This window comes from Varroa jacobsoni, unplaced genomic scaffold (genome assembly GCF_002532875.2).
Source record: "Varroa jacobsoni isolate VJ856 unplaced genomic scaffold, vjacob_1.0 scaffold_43, whole genome shotgun sequence".
Classification (NCBI taxonomy): Eukaryota; Metazoa; Arthropoda; class Arachnida; order Mesostigmata; family Varroidae; genus Varroa; species Varroa jacobsoni.
Window position 1 is genome coordinate 37,598 of NW_019212945.1, and position 16,755 is coordinate 54,352.

General features: G+C 43.6%; 1 protein-coding gene across 12 annotated transcripts in view; it reads right to left on the reverse strand.

Moving 5' to 3' along the window:
• Positions 1 to 16,755, reverse strand: part of ERR (estrogen-related receptor) — a 132,914-nt gene that overhangs the window by 37,050 nt on the left and 79,109 nt on the right. For 11 of the 12 annotated variants that reach the window (XR_015311040.1, XM_086968290.1, XM_086968295.1 and 8 more), the window contains one exon: positions 8,619 to 10,360. Coding sequence is in view for 11 of the 12 variants with exons in the window: in XM_086968290.1 (XP_086824416.1) it covers positions 8,619 to 8,792 (174 nt within the window). In the remaining variant the exon portion in view is untranslated. The remainder of the gene's footprint in view (positions 1 to 8,618; positions 10,361 to 16,755) is intronic. The other variant, XM_086968288.1, reaches the window with a different exon arrangement.

Sequence of the window (16,755 nt, forward strand, 5' to 3'; positions counted from 1 at the left end):
TTGCGACAGTAACAGGGACAACATCACCAGCAGTCCCCATAAACTCATTGTAGGCCCAAAAATAGATCGACGTTTAATACAGTTCTAACGTATCGTCTCAAGATATGGGTAGAATCAAATAGATATAATGTAACATGTACGTAGATAGCAGAAGCACGGGAAGTTCAGCTGTACTGGGTACAGTTACGTTTCCGATAGATTTTAGTAGTAGAATAATACCTTTAGAAGTTTTACAATAGAGAGCATTTCTATTTCTCTATTGAAATGAGTTATGGGATTTCATGGCGTTCTCGCATTGCATTTTGAACCGAAGAAGCACGCTGGTATTGACGAATGTTTTTGTTGTGTTTACAATTATATAACGGAACGGTTAACTTTTACTTTCGAATTCCTAATTGTAATTCGTATAATATTATGGGTAGGCATTTTCTGTTATCCATAGAGTCTTATACATAATATCAATAGGTAGAACAGGACCATCTTCATACGTTTCACTAAGGAATGACGATATGTAAACATAAAACGACACATTGTGAATAGGACACGCTTATAAAAAAAAAAAACAGTGCGACTCCGTTAAAGTTGTCAGCTTGGATCCAATCCACTAGCGTTACATCTATTCTCCGTTCGACGCGATATAAAACGCTTTAATTATTGCAAACATAATTTATAACACACTCGTATATGATCTTTTTAAAGTGACAGCAGTGTAATTATGAAGCAGTCGAATTCAAGGTTCGAGGAGTCTAGGTAAGTGCACGACGGGCAAAAAAGTTTATCTGTAAGTCAACCGACCCGTGCACGTACACCTGCAAAGAAATGAGGACCGATTAAAGAGAGCCAATTTCTTAAAAAGATTTTTATGTGACCGTTGTGGATCCGCTGACTGCACGTTTTGGGATAAAATCCACACCGACAGAAAGAAAGGCAAGCAAATAGATATGAACTACGATAGGAATCAACGGAAAAGGAAATAGGTTGCCTCCGCGTCCTTTGGAGCAGGAGTAGCATACGTCGTTCGCGGCGTCCGGCGGTATTCGCGCAGGAAAAGTTTTCATATCTCCTTTTTCCTCTGTGTTCCGACTGTTACTCTAACAGGAATTCCTGTCCGTCCCTCTAACGTTTGTACGTTCTAGCGCCAGCGCTGCTCGCTTACTTGCTATCTCCTTCGCTGTTATTTGTCACCCACAGCCGATCCGCTTGATTGACCAAGTTGTGTGAGATAACTGACCCACCCCGTAAGCTTTTGACCCGTCGACTTTTACGTGTTCAGACTCCACACGATGTTCGTTCGTGCGGGGCTAAATAAAGTGACACGAGTTCGGCGGCGGTGGTAGCTTTGAAGGTTCGGCCGAAGACCGGAAGCCATGGACTCAATGCTGATAAGACTTGACAGCGAAAGGAATCGGTGGTCGATGGGGAATCGTGGTCTAGCGCAATCTCGTCCACCCATATCTACAACCGAGTGCCACATAGTTTGGCCTAGGAGCAAATCAACGAATACGAAAAGACGAACAAGTCAATCAATGGATTGTCTGTCGCCAGCATCTCGCACAATGTACGGCCGGCAAATCAACGAACTAAAGGTCTTGGCTGTCTTCGCTGATGAACAAGGTTCGATGCGGTAAACATAGCGTCGTCGCATACCCACCGACTAGTTTACTAAGGCTGTGGCCACGCTAAGAAACTGAGGTACACACAAGAATGCATAATGCCGGTTTTAGCCAGTCCCTTCATCCTCATGAACGCATCTTGAGCTAAACGAAGAATGCGAGCTACACAGATTTTGACGCCACTGCCATCGTCGTCATCGACGCAAAGGTATAAGAACGGAATTCAGATAGGAAGCTGGACGTCAATGAGACAGCGTCGAACGACACGAGCTAATGCTGGTCTTTTGGCTAAAACGGCAGCCATGACTTTGTCGGTGAATGCCGAAGGTCGACCAGTTACTTAAAAAAGGGGTGCCGCACTGACGAACCGCTGGACGGACGGAGCTTTTACAAGCGTTTGTTTAGCAAATTTTCCCACTAATACAAACCTCACCAGGAAAGGCACGCCTCCGTCTCCAGTTCCATTTCCTGCCGTCGAACGACAGATAACAACAGCTTTTCTAAAACTTCGGCCGATCGAAGCTAATATATAAAGGCAGATACATGGACGTCTGACTCTCATCTGCCATCTCTGCTCCCACTCTGGTGCAATTTCTGCGCCGTCTTCCGCGCAAAGGGCGATGAAGGTGATTACGCCCCACGACCGCTGCGTTGCTGGACCAGAGTTCCGGTCAGAAAAAGAAAAAAGTCTTTCAGAGCCGTATCGACACTACTGAATCGATAGCAGATAGAAAGAAACGAGAATAACCTGAGTACCTTCTAGCATCCGTATGTTAGCGGAAAGCAGGAAACGAGAGAATGAGGACGAACGACCATCAATGGATGACGTGAAATTCGGATTTGCCGTACACTTTTCGTAAGGCCGAAGTTAAGCGGTATGAATACGAACATGCAAACTCCGCGCGTCATTTGTCTTTGTAAATGTTTTGAAAGGTGCTCAAAACGCTGTGCATAGAAAATTGGCTCTGCTCTTCATTGTGTCTCGAAAAAAGGTAAGGTTTCGTGTTTATAATAAGCGTTCTTGTTAGAGGCGTTCGGAGCTTTATCGAGGTCTTAACTGAATAGACCTCAACTAAAAACCGGACTGCTGTTAAAACTAGCTACGCTGGCATCAGATGGAAGAGCTCAGTTGGGAGATATTTGGCCGTGGCTCTCTTATCCACTTTTTCTTCGGAGTGGCCTGCAAGAACCACCAAACTGAACTAAAATAATAGCCACCTTAAAACAAGTTGGACCCCTCAACAGGAGCTCTCTCTAGCGAAGGTACTTTTGTAAGGGTCTCTTTAGTACCACCAGTGGTGTTGTGCACTGTTTGCCTTGTGCCAACTGACGCAGAGGCGCATGAAATCCACACCTGATTATTTATAGGCCCATCGCCCTCTGGTTGGTTTTTAATAACCTTTCTCGATCTATAATCCCTCCTGCCAGCCAGTGTTTAATCTCTGAGACAAACGGGTCTGAGTTGATAGGCTTTGCCCAAGTGAGTCTAACCCGCAGGCGGGGTGCAAATAACTTAAATACTTTGTGTAATCGGCCGAATCTATTGTTTCAGCCCCTGCTGCAGAGAGCTAGGAACTAGACACTTGCTCGCAAGTTATAAACGAATGCTTCTAGCAAAAAGCCGTTATCGATTTGAAGCAGAGTAGCCTGATATCGAGACGCTGCTGCTCACAGCGTTTTGCCGAAAACGAAGATGAAGTCGAATAGGTCAGCTAACGTATGCTTGATGTGCGCATGACGGTATATTGCGATTTCCAATTAAATATGGGGTTAAATGCGTGAACCAATTGGGCATTACGGACATTTTTTTGTAGGATTTTTATGAAACACTTTACATATGTGATATAAGCCACCATTCGGGACGTTATTTCCCTACTTGAAGTAGAAGATTTATACTCCTAGGGCGAATGATGTTTTGAAGGGACCCAACGAATAATAGTCTCGGAAAATCACTCAGAACTGGTGAGGAGAAATACTTGAATACATGACAGTGTGTTATCCTTTATCTGATCAACCCCTGAAAGACGTTTTTCTTATTTATTTTATTATTCGTTATAATAAACAGGATAATTACGATATACAGCTTCACGTCCCAGACACCCTTCTAGACCTGTGCAATGTGTCAATGAACTTTATATACTTGACATGAATTCCATATAACTTATGAGAGAAATTTTTTACAATATCAATACAAAAGTAATACAGTATATTGACACACAGAAGTTATGTTCAGCGACACTTGGAATTGGCGAACCTTTGACAGATGACAATGCTTCATCGTCAACTAAATATTGTATCAAAAAGCCTCCTTTGCATTGTTATGCCCTTTCGAGAATTACCACCATGCTGATCGACTTATACATAGTATATAGTAGTACACATATATATATGGTCCACACGAATGATTTCACGTTTCCTGTCTTCGTTACATTGAACCCTGCTCGTCTGTTTGCCTATATACGAACGACGTTTAGAAAGCAAGGGGCACCCCCTAGTACAACTGCATTTACCCGTTTGTAGAACTGGTGAGTGACGCTAAGTTCTGTGTCGTTCAGAACGGCCAAGCAGCGCTGGGATTGAATGAAACCGTGTCACCATTTATTCGCTGCCCCTGTCCACCTGTCGACATTTTATGGAACCCTTTGCAAGGCTCTAATATTCCAAAAAGCCTCGAACACAAGGCCCCGCATGAAGACTCGTACCACGTATTGTACCTGCACCTAACAATCTATCCTTGCCTCTCAGTAGCTTCTTCCTTCCAACTTTTTATATAGGCTAATAAGCGTCAGCTGTATACGACTAGCCGAATGCCATGTGACCCGCCAATACAATATTTTAATGTCTCGACCACAATGATGTAGTGAGCCATAGATGTGTGAAGGCCATGCAGTACTTTTTCCACGTACTTTTGAATGGCCCAGCTCTAGAAAGCGTTAGACGAGCGTTGATATCGTATGCTATAATAAGCATACATATGCGTGTTGACTAATTAAGTGAGAAATATTAATGTTGAAACCTTGCTACAAGTTGCCGGTAAATTACTGGCTATGATACTCGGCGAAATGGATGCCTTCGAGCAGCTTAAGGCCGTTGTAGCCTACGGTCATAAATGCCTTATAGCTGGGTGCTGGCTACGCTCAACAAAAACGTCGTAGTCTAGCCTAGAAGCAGAGCTAGCGTAATTTTATAGAATTAATTATCTGCTTTGGAGGATGAATCGTACACAATAGTCTGCAATAAGAATTTCAATAAAACATGCATACACAGCATGGGGCAGAAGTCGTCCGGCACCTCAAATTTCAAATCATATCCGTCAAAATACTAGAAAAGTAGGTTCTATATATATACAGCAGTACTATATACCATATAGCAACAATAGATTGTCTTCATATATAATTACACTTGATGTTTCGAATTTTTTAAACGAAGCATATCGTAATCTTGCAACACAATCAAAATAACTGAGAGATCATTTCGTTTAAAGTGCTATCAATTCCCTTAGAGCCATGTGATTGGAGTAAGCTTTCTACGTTTAACGTGACTTGCTCTCAGTCTTTATCTTCCATGAACCCACGTATCGCTTTAGGGAAGAACCAGCTGCCCATCAAATCACTTGTTCATTATTGGCTACAGATTAGGAGAACGTGGCAGACTGCAACATAAATCGAGCAAAACCGAACGATTCAAATACCTGACGTTATTATATCAGAATGATCCTAGCGGGCCCTCGAAGACAATGGTAAAACCGAGCTCTCGATAGGAATTAGGCAAAAAGAGTTTTGCCCAGACCAGCTTGTTGCAGTGGTGGACCTATGGCCAGCACTAGCAGCCATCGTTGCTAGCATGCTAATGGAATCAAAAATAAGGTTCTGAGGTGGCTTGAAGGTCTTTTCGTAGCATTTGCTTTCAGTCGGCTTTTTTTTACGAATCTTCAATGCAGTGAAATGCAGATCGCGAGACAGACCCGACGCAAAAGTGATGACGTCCCTCACCTGCGCTGAGGCTAAGTACTAGATGCAGCGTGAGTTTGGCGTGTAAAACATTCAATGTAGTACCCCAAATCGTTGTTGTGACTGCCGGTTCAATGGATAAAATGATCATGATCCAATTTCCTTTTCCCTTTGCTAAAGAGCGGCAGAGGCATGGTTCAGATGGCGCCTGCCACCGCAGCAAGATGGCTTATGTTAACTATCGTAGAGAGTCAGCATTTAGCTTCATGGATTATCGCTACAGACAGACATGACACATGTCATATGATGAATGAAACCAAAATAAGAGGTTGTGTGCAAGAAGGCAAAATATTTCGCTAGAACTATAATAGTCCTCATCGTCTTCATTGGATTCGTGCAGGCGTCCGTTTTATCGAATCGCCCATCCCGTCGATTTCTGCCTCCCTTCTTCGGGTTCGAATCACATATCTCTCAGTGGTCAATTGCCAGAAAACAACCAAACAGGAGTAAAAAGAATGATCAAGACAGCCACTGGAAGAAGGCAGGGTCATTATCGCCCCCAATAGCAGACGTGCGCACCTTACTCATGTTATTTCGGTCTTTTAGATCCTTTACTTCCAACACTCGACGGCCCGTTCCACTAACTAGTGGATGGACATTTAATCTAATCTTGAAAAGTAAGGTTGGCAAAACCCATTAGCCATACCCAACGTTGTTTGTCTCTCAAAAAATACCATTATTTGGCTCCCACCAATCAAAGCAGCGTGAACAGAATATCTCAAGGCTAAATGATGCAACGGTTTATCAAGCCGAGCTAGTCGATATGAGAGTGTTTAATTACATTGAGTTCGTAAGGGCCTATCTAGGGAAAGAGACTCGGATCGCTAATTTACAACAATAAGATGTTCATTGACACATTAGGATAGTTATAGACGAAATGTTGACGAGAAATCTCTGTTCGTTTTTCTTCTGCTTGGTAGTAAATCGCTAACTCATTGCTTCCATTTCCTTTATCTTCTTTTTGTTCGTCATTCGTTGGTGTCACCGATAGGCAATATTACTGGCGCTAGTTAGGAACAAAGGAAGGATGCCTCCCTTCTCGTCTTCTGCACACTTCGTCGACAGGTACGTTCTTTCGGGCTAGATGCCTCTCCAGCAGCGATAACACGTGTCCCAACAACCACTGCCCGCACCATCTGTCAGCTGCGTCGTCATTACGTTCTTAGTCTTCATCGCTGAAGCTTTGTTTCTTTTCACTCCTTAGGCCTTGGAAGATCCACTGGGACCGTAGAAACTCCGCCCTGTCAGCTATTTCGTCGTTAGGTGATCCCACCGCCAACAGTGCGTGTATCTATCCAGGTCGCTTTGCTAGTTTGTTTCTCTATATGTAGTCGACTCGGCTGAAGGACCTGGATGAATCTGCTGATTTACCTACATCGTGTCTCCTCCGTCTATGACCCCTTCTGCTCTCCGACAACGTTCCTGCCAACCGACCATCGAAACAATTCCCCATATCAGGCCGTCTTACCGTCCTGTATAGCCTGTCCTAAATTCTGCAGTTTCTCACAAAGGCATTGACAACTTTATCCTCTTCTTGTGCTTTAGCTGTTTTGTTATTTTTATGAAACTGCCCCACACCTTAGCTATTGGACGAAGCAAGTGCGATTACGCGGCCTACAAGGACGCGTTACTGTCCCAACCACTGTCCCAATATAGTCGTAAATCGAAGTAGGCGGCATTCACACGAATGCTTCAGTGTATTGGAGGAAGGGTCAAGGTAGTATTATGTCGTCAAGGCACTGGTGATTCCTGAGAAGCCTCGCAGGCAATATGGACGGGCCATACGTAGTGATTGTGAGGCACGTCCATTCGGCACAACAATGTATCCCGTTAGCATCATCTTTCCATAACTCCTTAGTCGACGCGACGGGGAAGGACTGAAGCGAAGGTAAGACGTTAGCGGGTGCGGGGAGGCTAGGCTAAACGGGTCATTGTTTCGACACCCGCTCTTGTAGATGGTAGGTACATGTCGCTCCGTCTTCATGTGCGTGTTATGCCTTCACTGTAACACGGTGGCACAATACAGATGCAGGGGAAAGGAGAGTCTATCAGTCTCGTGTACGCCACGTGCTCGTCGAGTGCGTACACGCAGCTCTCATCAGCGTTTTGACGACTTGCTCTACTTAGAATGAGGTCTTTCCTCAGTGATTGAATAATAGATAATAGCCATCGTGTTGTTAGCTCTTCAGCTACATTTGACCGCATGAATATTGTCGAATATCATGGAAGCGCTCACGTGAACTAAACTAAAAGAGCGCTCGCGAGATTATGACCTTATATAGGCAAAGAACGGCACTTGAAATGGTACATTCATCACGACAGATGATCTAGTTCGGTAAATAACATTTGGTTCGCTCTGAGCTAACGTCGTACGTCGTGAATGCAACGCACGCATACTGGCCAAAACTTCTTTCATAACTAACCGAAGCTCTTTTCTCAGCTGTTCTTTCTATAGCGCGGTTTTAGCATTGCTCCAAGAACGTATCAAAGTCTGGGGTTTAAGAGAAGCAATTTGGCGGCACCGAGCATAAGACAAGATTACCATCTTCACGCCCTTTTTATTACTCGGATTTTTACTGATGAAGTAAAATATTACTCCGCTCAGGATCTTTTCTCTCTCGAAAAAGAAGCGTCCTTTGGATTAATTAATCGCCAAACGCGATACTCCTGAACTATCGCAAGGGCACACGCTCCAGATAAGAGGCATCTCGAGAGACTAGAAATGAGGGGCGAATCTTATCTTGCTACGTCGACAAAGTAATTGATGTTTCGATATCTCCAAAAATTTCAAATCATATTCACTAAAGGCGAATCACTATTTAGCACTTTGTATAGCTAACTAACTAAAACATACAGAATATTTGCCATATTGAAAATCGTCATTGTAATGTTTCGTGTTTTTTTTTAATCTGAAAATCCCTTAATGCTACAGACGAATCGAAGAACGTGCTTGTTACCAAATTTTAATGCCTACCAAATACAGAAGCCAACTTACGAATTCGCTGATGAAGCTCATGTGCTCTTCCTGATTGGGCGAGATGGACCTCTTGACGACATTGTTGTACAGCGCCGTTGCGGCTTCTGAGTACGCCGACAGCATTGGCGGAGGTGTGGAGGAGGACCCGATTGAAGAGTTCGAATCCTCCCGTTTGATCATGTGATGCAGCATGCTGATGAACAGATGTCACTGTGCCTTTTGTCGTAGAAACTATTATTAATCGCTGGATAATAATGGATGATGTGTTGTTATTTATATGATTTAATTGTCCTCTTATCTTTTTTTAATGGTTTTCAATTTTGCAATGTTTATGTCAGCTTTTTCCGTCCAACTTAATTGACTCCTTTAGCGCTCTGACCTTTTCCTTGCTCTCAGTCTCAGGTTCCCCTTATGTCTGGTGCAATTTTCTTCTATCAGACGTTGTCTCTTTCATCCTCTTGGTCTAGTATTCCCGTATGTGTTATACAGTTATCCGTCAACGTCGTTGTATTCTCTTCCTCTGGCCTTTTTGCGTCGTTGAGATCTCACTGTCAGATATACAACGACAGATGCAAGTCGCATATTACTCTGTGTTGCAACGAGTCCGCTTTGGCTGGTGATGTTTTGAAAATCCTTCGAACAAAATGTTGATGTTGAGCACCGCGCGCGGCCCGTTCTGGTCCTACCCCGCTCCCACGACGGGATTCGGCCGACGGGACGCCCTCACAGCGCCGCTTAGGGAAGTTGCGTCGGTATGATTCTTGTCCTTCCTGCAGCCATCTTCAACTGGTCCCACTTTCTTTCGAGACACCGGCCTCTATTTGTCACGTGTTATCGCATTCGAATCGAAAAGCTTGCACGGTTGCTGGAATCACGCCGACACAACGTGAAGGTATTGTTGTTACGTCGGTGCTCGACGTAGTTGAACGACAGGCACGGTTAAAAAGGAACCACTTGAAGAACGATTAAGCCGCAATCGGCGCCAACGATGATGGTTCGGTGCGATGCTATTGCTGTTTTATTGCTTGTACCCGTTGTCACGTAACAGACGAAAATGAAGACGTCTCACTGTGAGCCCGTATGGAAATGCACAACGATGATTGTCTACGCTTGGAGTGTTGACGTTTGGCCGGGCTATCGGCTCGACGATGGCTATGAAGTAATTATACGAAGAAAATCGTTACGAGATAAAGGATTAGCCCCGACCTAGCGATGATGCCTGCGAGAGCGATTGTGACATTGCTGATGTTTATGATGGTGTTACTGTTGCTGCTGCTGTTATCATCTAACACTGATTACGATAATGGGTCGTGCCGATTTGTTACTTTTTCTAATAATCAAGTGGTTGCGTGCTGAGATGAGTAATGCTATGTTGGCTAAATTTATCTGGTCAAATAGCTATTTTCGAGATTTTGTTCGCTTGCTAGTGATTTTCGTTGGTATGGCTCTGATAGGAGTTGAATTTTGAATCTTCACAAGCTTGAATACTACGATACCCGTTTCTGCTTACGCTCTGTGGATACGGACATGAACGTCAGTTGATATTGTCGATAATATTGCTAATGATGTATTACGGTGCAGTTTAGTAATTTAATTCTTGACGTAATTGGTTGTTTTTTTCTTTTGGCATCTGCTTACTGCTCTTCTTGCCGTGGTTCCGATGTCCCCGGTGCTCAGCGGGACGTGAGACGCTAGTCATGGGTATTGACGAAGGACATCGACGGAGTTCAATAGGTCTGCGGATGGGAATTGGGATAAAGCTGAAATGAACAGAGAACAAAGCTATAAACATTCACAGTTCATTAGAGAAGGTCAGCACAACATTTCCTTTTCTGTCATGGTACCAGCGGCTTTACATAGATGGACGTTTACTCTGTTCAACTTATTGCTGTACTTAAAGAACTGTATAACAAAAGTCACGGGGCGCCTAATGACAACTTACTTGCTTTGCAACCTACTAAGTTTTCAGCGCTATGCCTCAATTCAGCGTCCAGTCAACCCGTTGTTTCACATAAGGTCTCGCATCTCATGAACGTGTGCGACGCAGCTGTGTAGTGTTACGGGCATGCTTGCATGCAGGCGTCAGCCCCATTACGACACTTTGATCTCTCCCTTTCATATAAGCATCATTTATTTTTGGCCCGCACAGCTGTGGTCACTTTTGGCAATTTTCGCTGTGGCACGAAATGGGCCATAAGCAGCAGACGCGAAACGAGAACTCGGGATCGCCGTAGTCGCTAAATGCTGACTACGGCAGCTCTACAATTGCTATGGGATCCAGCCTCTGGCAGAAGTCACCAGTGGTGGCTAGGCTCCCATATGCGCAACTTGCTGTGGGACGAACCCCAACGGCTATTCTACGAGCTCTGTCCTATATTTGCCCATAGCGAGACTTCACACAGGAGAAGAGGACGGCCTTGCTACCATCATATGGCCACCACAGTGGCCATATTCACGTTACCTGGGTTCGCAGCGACGTACACTACTGATCTTACCGCTTGAAATAGGCAAGGCAACCGACATCTACGAGATCGCCTTTTTTGTTATGTTTATTTCCTTCTTCTCTCCCTGTTTCACACACGCATCTATCGGGCGCATTTTTTTCGTTCCTGTTTGACTCTTTCCGTTATCGTACTCTTAACTTTAATTTCTACGTGATCAAGTCTCTGGTATTCTCTCTTTTCTTACGCATCGTATCGACTTATTTCCATCAGGGATGTAATCGAGGAGGATCTTGCTCGACTTATCTGCACGGCCATACTACTATGCAACAGCAATTAATCTCTCAGTCAGCGATTCCTGGGCTGTGGGAGCAGCTATAGGGATAATTATGATTTATGTACGCACATGGCTTTATTTACTTTTAGGGGCTTACACTTAAATACTTCTAAATCTTCTGGTAACGTACTCTGTTTTCAACGAGTAAGTGTCAGCTCGGTGCGACTGTCTATCACTTATCGATACGATGTAAATAACATTTGTGTATTTCACACGAACAGACCCAATTTCTGATTGACAATGTAAAATACTTTGGTTACCCAGCATTTATTCTAACATTAAGATAAAGGATTCTGTAAATTTCACATTTGTTATATATTATTTCACTTTATCTTTGAGTAATAGCAAAAACAAACATCCACAAATGATGACAAAGGCGTTCATGACGCCTACTGGATGACAACTGGGGTAGTTGTCGGCAAAATGTTGCTGATAATTATCAACATATCGCGCAGTTTGTGATCTTGGAAACAGCCCAAAAGAGGATCCGACATTTGTGATCTTTTTTGAATCCGCTTATGAAATTTCCGTCTTTTTCCCATTGCTGCCATCTGTCTTAATTAGGTTCAGCTCAAATAAAGTTTCAGTACCCCACGCGATCGTACAACACTGAAAACCCAGCAAGCACCTTCCATACACCGTCTTTTTTCTAACAATGCAAAATGCTATACACGCTAAATTTCCTTCGAAAAAGTTGTACGTAAACATTTAGCATTGTCCTGCGAATGAAAATTACTGAATCAGGTAATTTTCAGATAATTAACTCAGCTATCGCTCCAAGATGCACTGTCAGAGCAACAACGGGGCAATAAATTACAGCCGATTTCCGCAGTCGACGTTGCGCTGGGATGCTTTTACCCCCAATGATTTCACCCACGGACGACTCATCAACGGGTTAAACAATACAGTCGGTCGTCGTTGTTGATAAGTGTGATAAGCTTTTCCTTGTTGCTGCCAGTGCGGTTCCTGCTAGCATATGATTCAGCGTACATTGCTAAGCAACCCTCCTCATTTACTCGGTAGCGAGACAGCCAAAATCTCTTCTAACACTTCGTCCCGTAGTACTGCTAATACTCGTAACAGCAGGTACGATACATACGACTCGGTCAAGGGGAGGCAGGCGAAGGGAGAAAGCGAACAGCTGGAGGTTCGATTTGTGCTGATACTTATGTCAATAGATAATGAGAAGGCTGGTCAAGTAATTATCTAAGGCTTTACTGTTCTTAGTCATCTCCAGCTCTTACGGCACGTTAGCTATTACCGTAGTATTTACATGTGTATGCACATGGGCCGCATTGCCCATTACTTTCGGATATTGCCGTACCGCTAAATTGGGGAGGATATCATAAGACAATTTTACGACCCACATTTGTGCGATATATATGCGGTAAACATAATGCGGTAAAAATAAATTTCAGGTTTAAATATCAACCAACCAATTGAATGACAAGCGCATGTTCAGCTAATGCAGTGCTATCTATATAGCCATTCATAGCAATTACCAATCATATTACATATATGTAAGGTATACATCTGCAACACATCTATAAATTGTCCGTAAATAAAAATGTATCCGTTTCAAATGAGAATACAAGCAGCACCATTCCTATCAGTAACCGTAGATAAGCAGATAGACACAAACGGATTCATGACCTTGCCTAGGAATCGGTTCAGACAGAGAATAAGTCCAGCACACTAGGTCTAGGTCAGTTCAAGGAACGGTGCGTAATTCGTTTCTTTTATATGCGCTGTACAACGCTAGCTAAAATTAGTTGACAAGCAACATTCATGCTGTATATGGCTCATTGAGCACCTTCAACACGACCCTAGTTTAGGCTCCCATTGCCAAACCAATCTCGTGGCCGTTGCCACCTTCTCAGCCAACAGCCAGATGCATTCCGCATCTGCCACTATCAGTGCTACAGTTCACAGAAGTTCAGACACCCAAAGCAAATTGCCTGATATACTATTTCAATATTATCACTAATAGTGCTATAATTGCCGTATATTCTGTAAATCTACGAGTATTAAATCGGGATCACCTCAGATTTGCCAGTGTCCCGAAGGGGGACCGTCACTGTTTCCGTAGAAGCGCTGCCAGTACAACTGCGGCAAAAGCCGCTTTTGATGCGACGGCAATTTTCGCCGTAATGTCGTCCAAGTTCATTTATCCGTTTTCACCCACTTGACTTACCTTTCGAAATGCTTTCAGCGAGACTTAGCCGGAGTAAGGATATTTGGGATTGAAGATCCCAGCAAGCAACGATTACTTCCCAGACTTGAACTGGGAATCGTCGGCTAGAGTATAACACAAAGGCAGAAAGGAGATGAATGTACTCAGTGGCTCGAGGTATTCCGGGCACTGGACCGGCTGTTGACTCGAAGGAGGGCCGGTTGGGATATGATCCTGGAAATACGAAAAATAGGCTCCTGGCTGGCCGCGTCCTTGACAGACTTTGTCCCATTCTCCATGAGAAACATAACACACAGAACATAAGCACCGGAGACTTTTACGTAAGGCAACGCAATACGGATCATGCGGTTAAGTTAAATTATTTTCTGTTTACGAGCACGATGGCCAGATCATGAACGCCAGTTGGTGTAGCAAGCGTGAAATCGATGAAGAAAGGTCCCGCTTCCTCATGTGTAATTGCCTTTGTTTTGTTATGTAAAAGCAGGTAGTGCAGCAGAACTGCATATATGTAATATTGATCAGTAATAACAGGCCTATTTTAATTCTAGGCACCGTATCACCTACAAAACTTTACACTTGTTTATATAATGCTACGAAGTTGTTGTTTATATTCATCTCAACCGTTCAATACTAATTATTCACTTCCTCTGACGTAATTGCTTCTTAAAAAACCATACCAGTAAATGCCACCTGTTTTCTCAATTCTACAGGCTACGACACCTGACAAATACGTACATTACATAGGAACGCATGTTACGTTTGCATTACATATTGTATTCTATTAGTCTGTCAGCGGGAAGAAGTAATCAGTATACATGTCTTTTTTAATTTTATATTACATATATATGTCATAAATCTAGTACTTTCCACCATCAGAAATGTACATTCGTCCCTGGCCTGTCTGTGTCCTATTTCGCACTACTTATCACGACAACAATTCAAGAGACACAACCCAGACGCTAGATTGGACAAAAAACACGCCTTCCTAAGAGCAAACGTCATTTCAAACGTTTCAAAATACCAGATTGCTCTCGGTGCGGTCATATGAAACGGGCAGGACCAATGAGGCCCCACTGTCTCTGCCGGCTAAAGCACAACACGACAACAGCTCAACTTAATCTCTCCATTTGATTTGGCAAAGCCAATCTATCTATTGGAACCAAACGGCGGTACCGCATCGCACAGTTAGAACACTTCAAACCGCAACATGAAGAAAGAAAAGCCCCTGGCAGTATGAGGCCAACAAAAAGTGGTTTACAGAGCTTCACTGCTGCAGGACCCCAGTAGGTTGTAGCAGTAAGTCGAATAGAAATGAATTCTCATTCGATAGTAGGCGATTGCCATGGTTGCCTAGAGTATCAGAGAAACAACAGCCCTGCGACCAACCAGCTGTTGAGGCGGGGTACAGTAAAAGGCGCGCGAAAGAAGGTTTAGCGAATATAATTCCGGAGGCAAAATGCATCTGGTTTGCCCATTTTGGAGGTGTTCCAACGACCTTAAACGTACAACTTGCGCTTATCTTCATACCCTTTTCGCGCCAACGCGCATTTTTCAGGGGGCGCGAATATCAGAACTTCGACATTGGCTGAAACATGTCACTAATGCGCTGGCCGCGTAGCGCGATGCAAAGGTAGATCGTTTAGACTTCACAGCGTCGCAGTTCGAGTTTACCGCAGTGGATCTGTTCCCTTTTTGCGTTGTCACATTTCGTATTGCCGTATTTTGGAGTAAGCGAGACTTTGTGAACGAAATATAAAAATAGAAAGTTTTTCACGGCCGACCGAAAATGGTTTGTGGCTAACGGCTAGCGTCTGGTAAAGTTACACGCTAACTCCCTGCATTCTCTGTCGTTTTTACAACCGCCGGGCCAGTTATTTATAAAAGCGCTACGCAACCGATGGATACATTTGGAATTACATCACCATTTGTAACAATAGATGCGGTCACAGGACAATGTACGTGTTGACAGTACGCGCTCCAATTCCAAACCAATATTTTCTGTTGATCTCGGTTGTTCTATTTTTCCCACTTTATCCAGTTTATCCCGAGGTCTTTGGTTTGCCAATTATTTGCCCATGGCACCTTTGTCCTGATATGTCGCCTGTTATTCTATGAAGGGAAACTGTCATAATATAGAGGTAGCTCGGTTCTGCTATCGTCTAGGATTTGCTCCCGCGCAGTATTCTCTGTCCTATCGTATTTATGTCTTTTGTCATCGGCAAGACCAATCCCGATACCAAGATCGAGGTCTTTGGCTGCGTGTCAAAAGACACCGGGTACACTTCTGAGACTTAAAGGTATCTACCTAAATGAAAAGAGTGACAGACATTATGGACAGGGTTGTGGATAACTGCCCAGATTGTGAATGAATTCGACGCAAACAAGGTCGATCATGCTGCTTTCGGGATTTCTAGCTGCATGTAAGCCTTAATTAATGCTAGTCGTAGGTAAGAGCATCCAACGATAGCCAATATGGCAAATATCACTTGTTCGACTAACTGAGACGCAGTGAAGTTGTACAAGATTGTCCAAGGACAAAAGTATGTGCGTGTGTGTTTGAATTTGTAGACGAAAAATAATAGTTTTTTGCACATGTTATTAGTGGCGTGTGTGTAGATAGCTCGTTTGTAATCCACTGCTCCGTCAGCTGATCACTAAGCGAACGCTTTTACATGGATAGTCAATCACTTAATAGAAGCAGTGATAACCCATAAAGAAGCTAGCAGGAGCTCCAAGAGGATCATATGACCTCTAGCGAAGTGAGCCATTCACACAAAGAGAGTCACAAAAGTGCCGGGAGCAACACCAAAAATATTGACGTTACGATCAACGTAAGACCGAAAACAAGTAACATGAAATCATAAAGATGGCATTGCGTCATCGCGTGCAGACTTTTATCTAAATCATACGTTTAAACTCCACACGTCTCTCCAACGTGTATCGCGTAGAAACTCTGGGTGGGTCTTAAACTCATTCACATGTCGTTGAATGAAACAATCGTTCAAGACTATCTGCGGATAGGTGACCGAAAAAGCAATAAGAATATGGAAACTGGCTGTGGCCTCTTCGAAGAGGCTGGAAGTCTATTAGGCTGCCATAAGGTAGCGTGTATATATATATATTGAATCTGTTCTTTTCGTCTCAATGAATCATACTGATAACGTTGGCGGTAACATGGAGCGG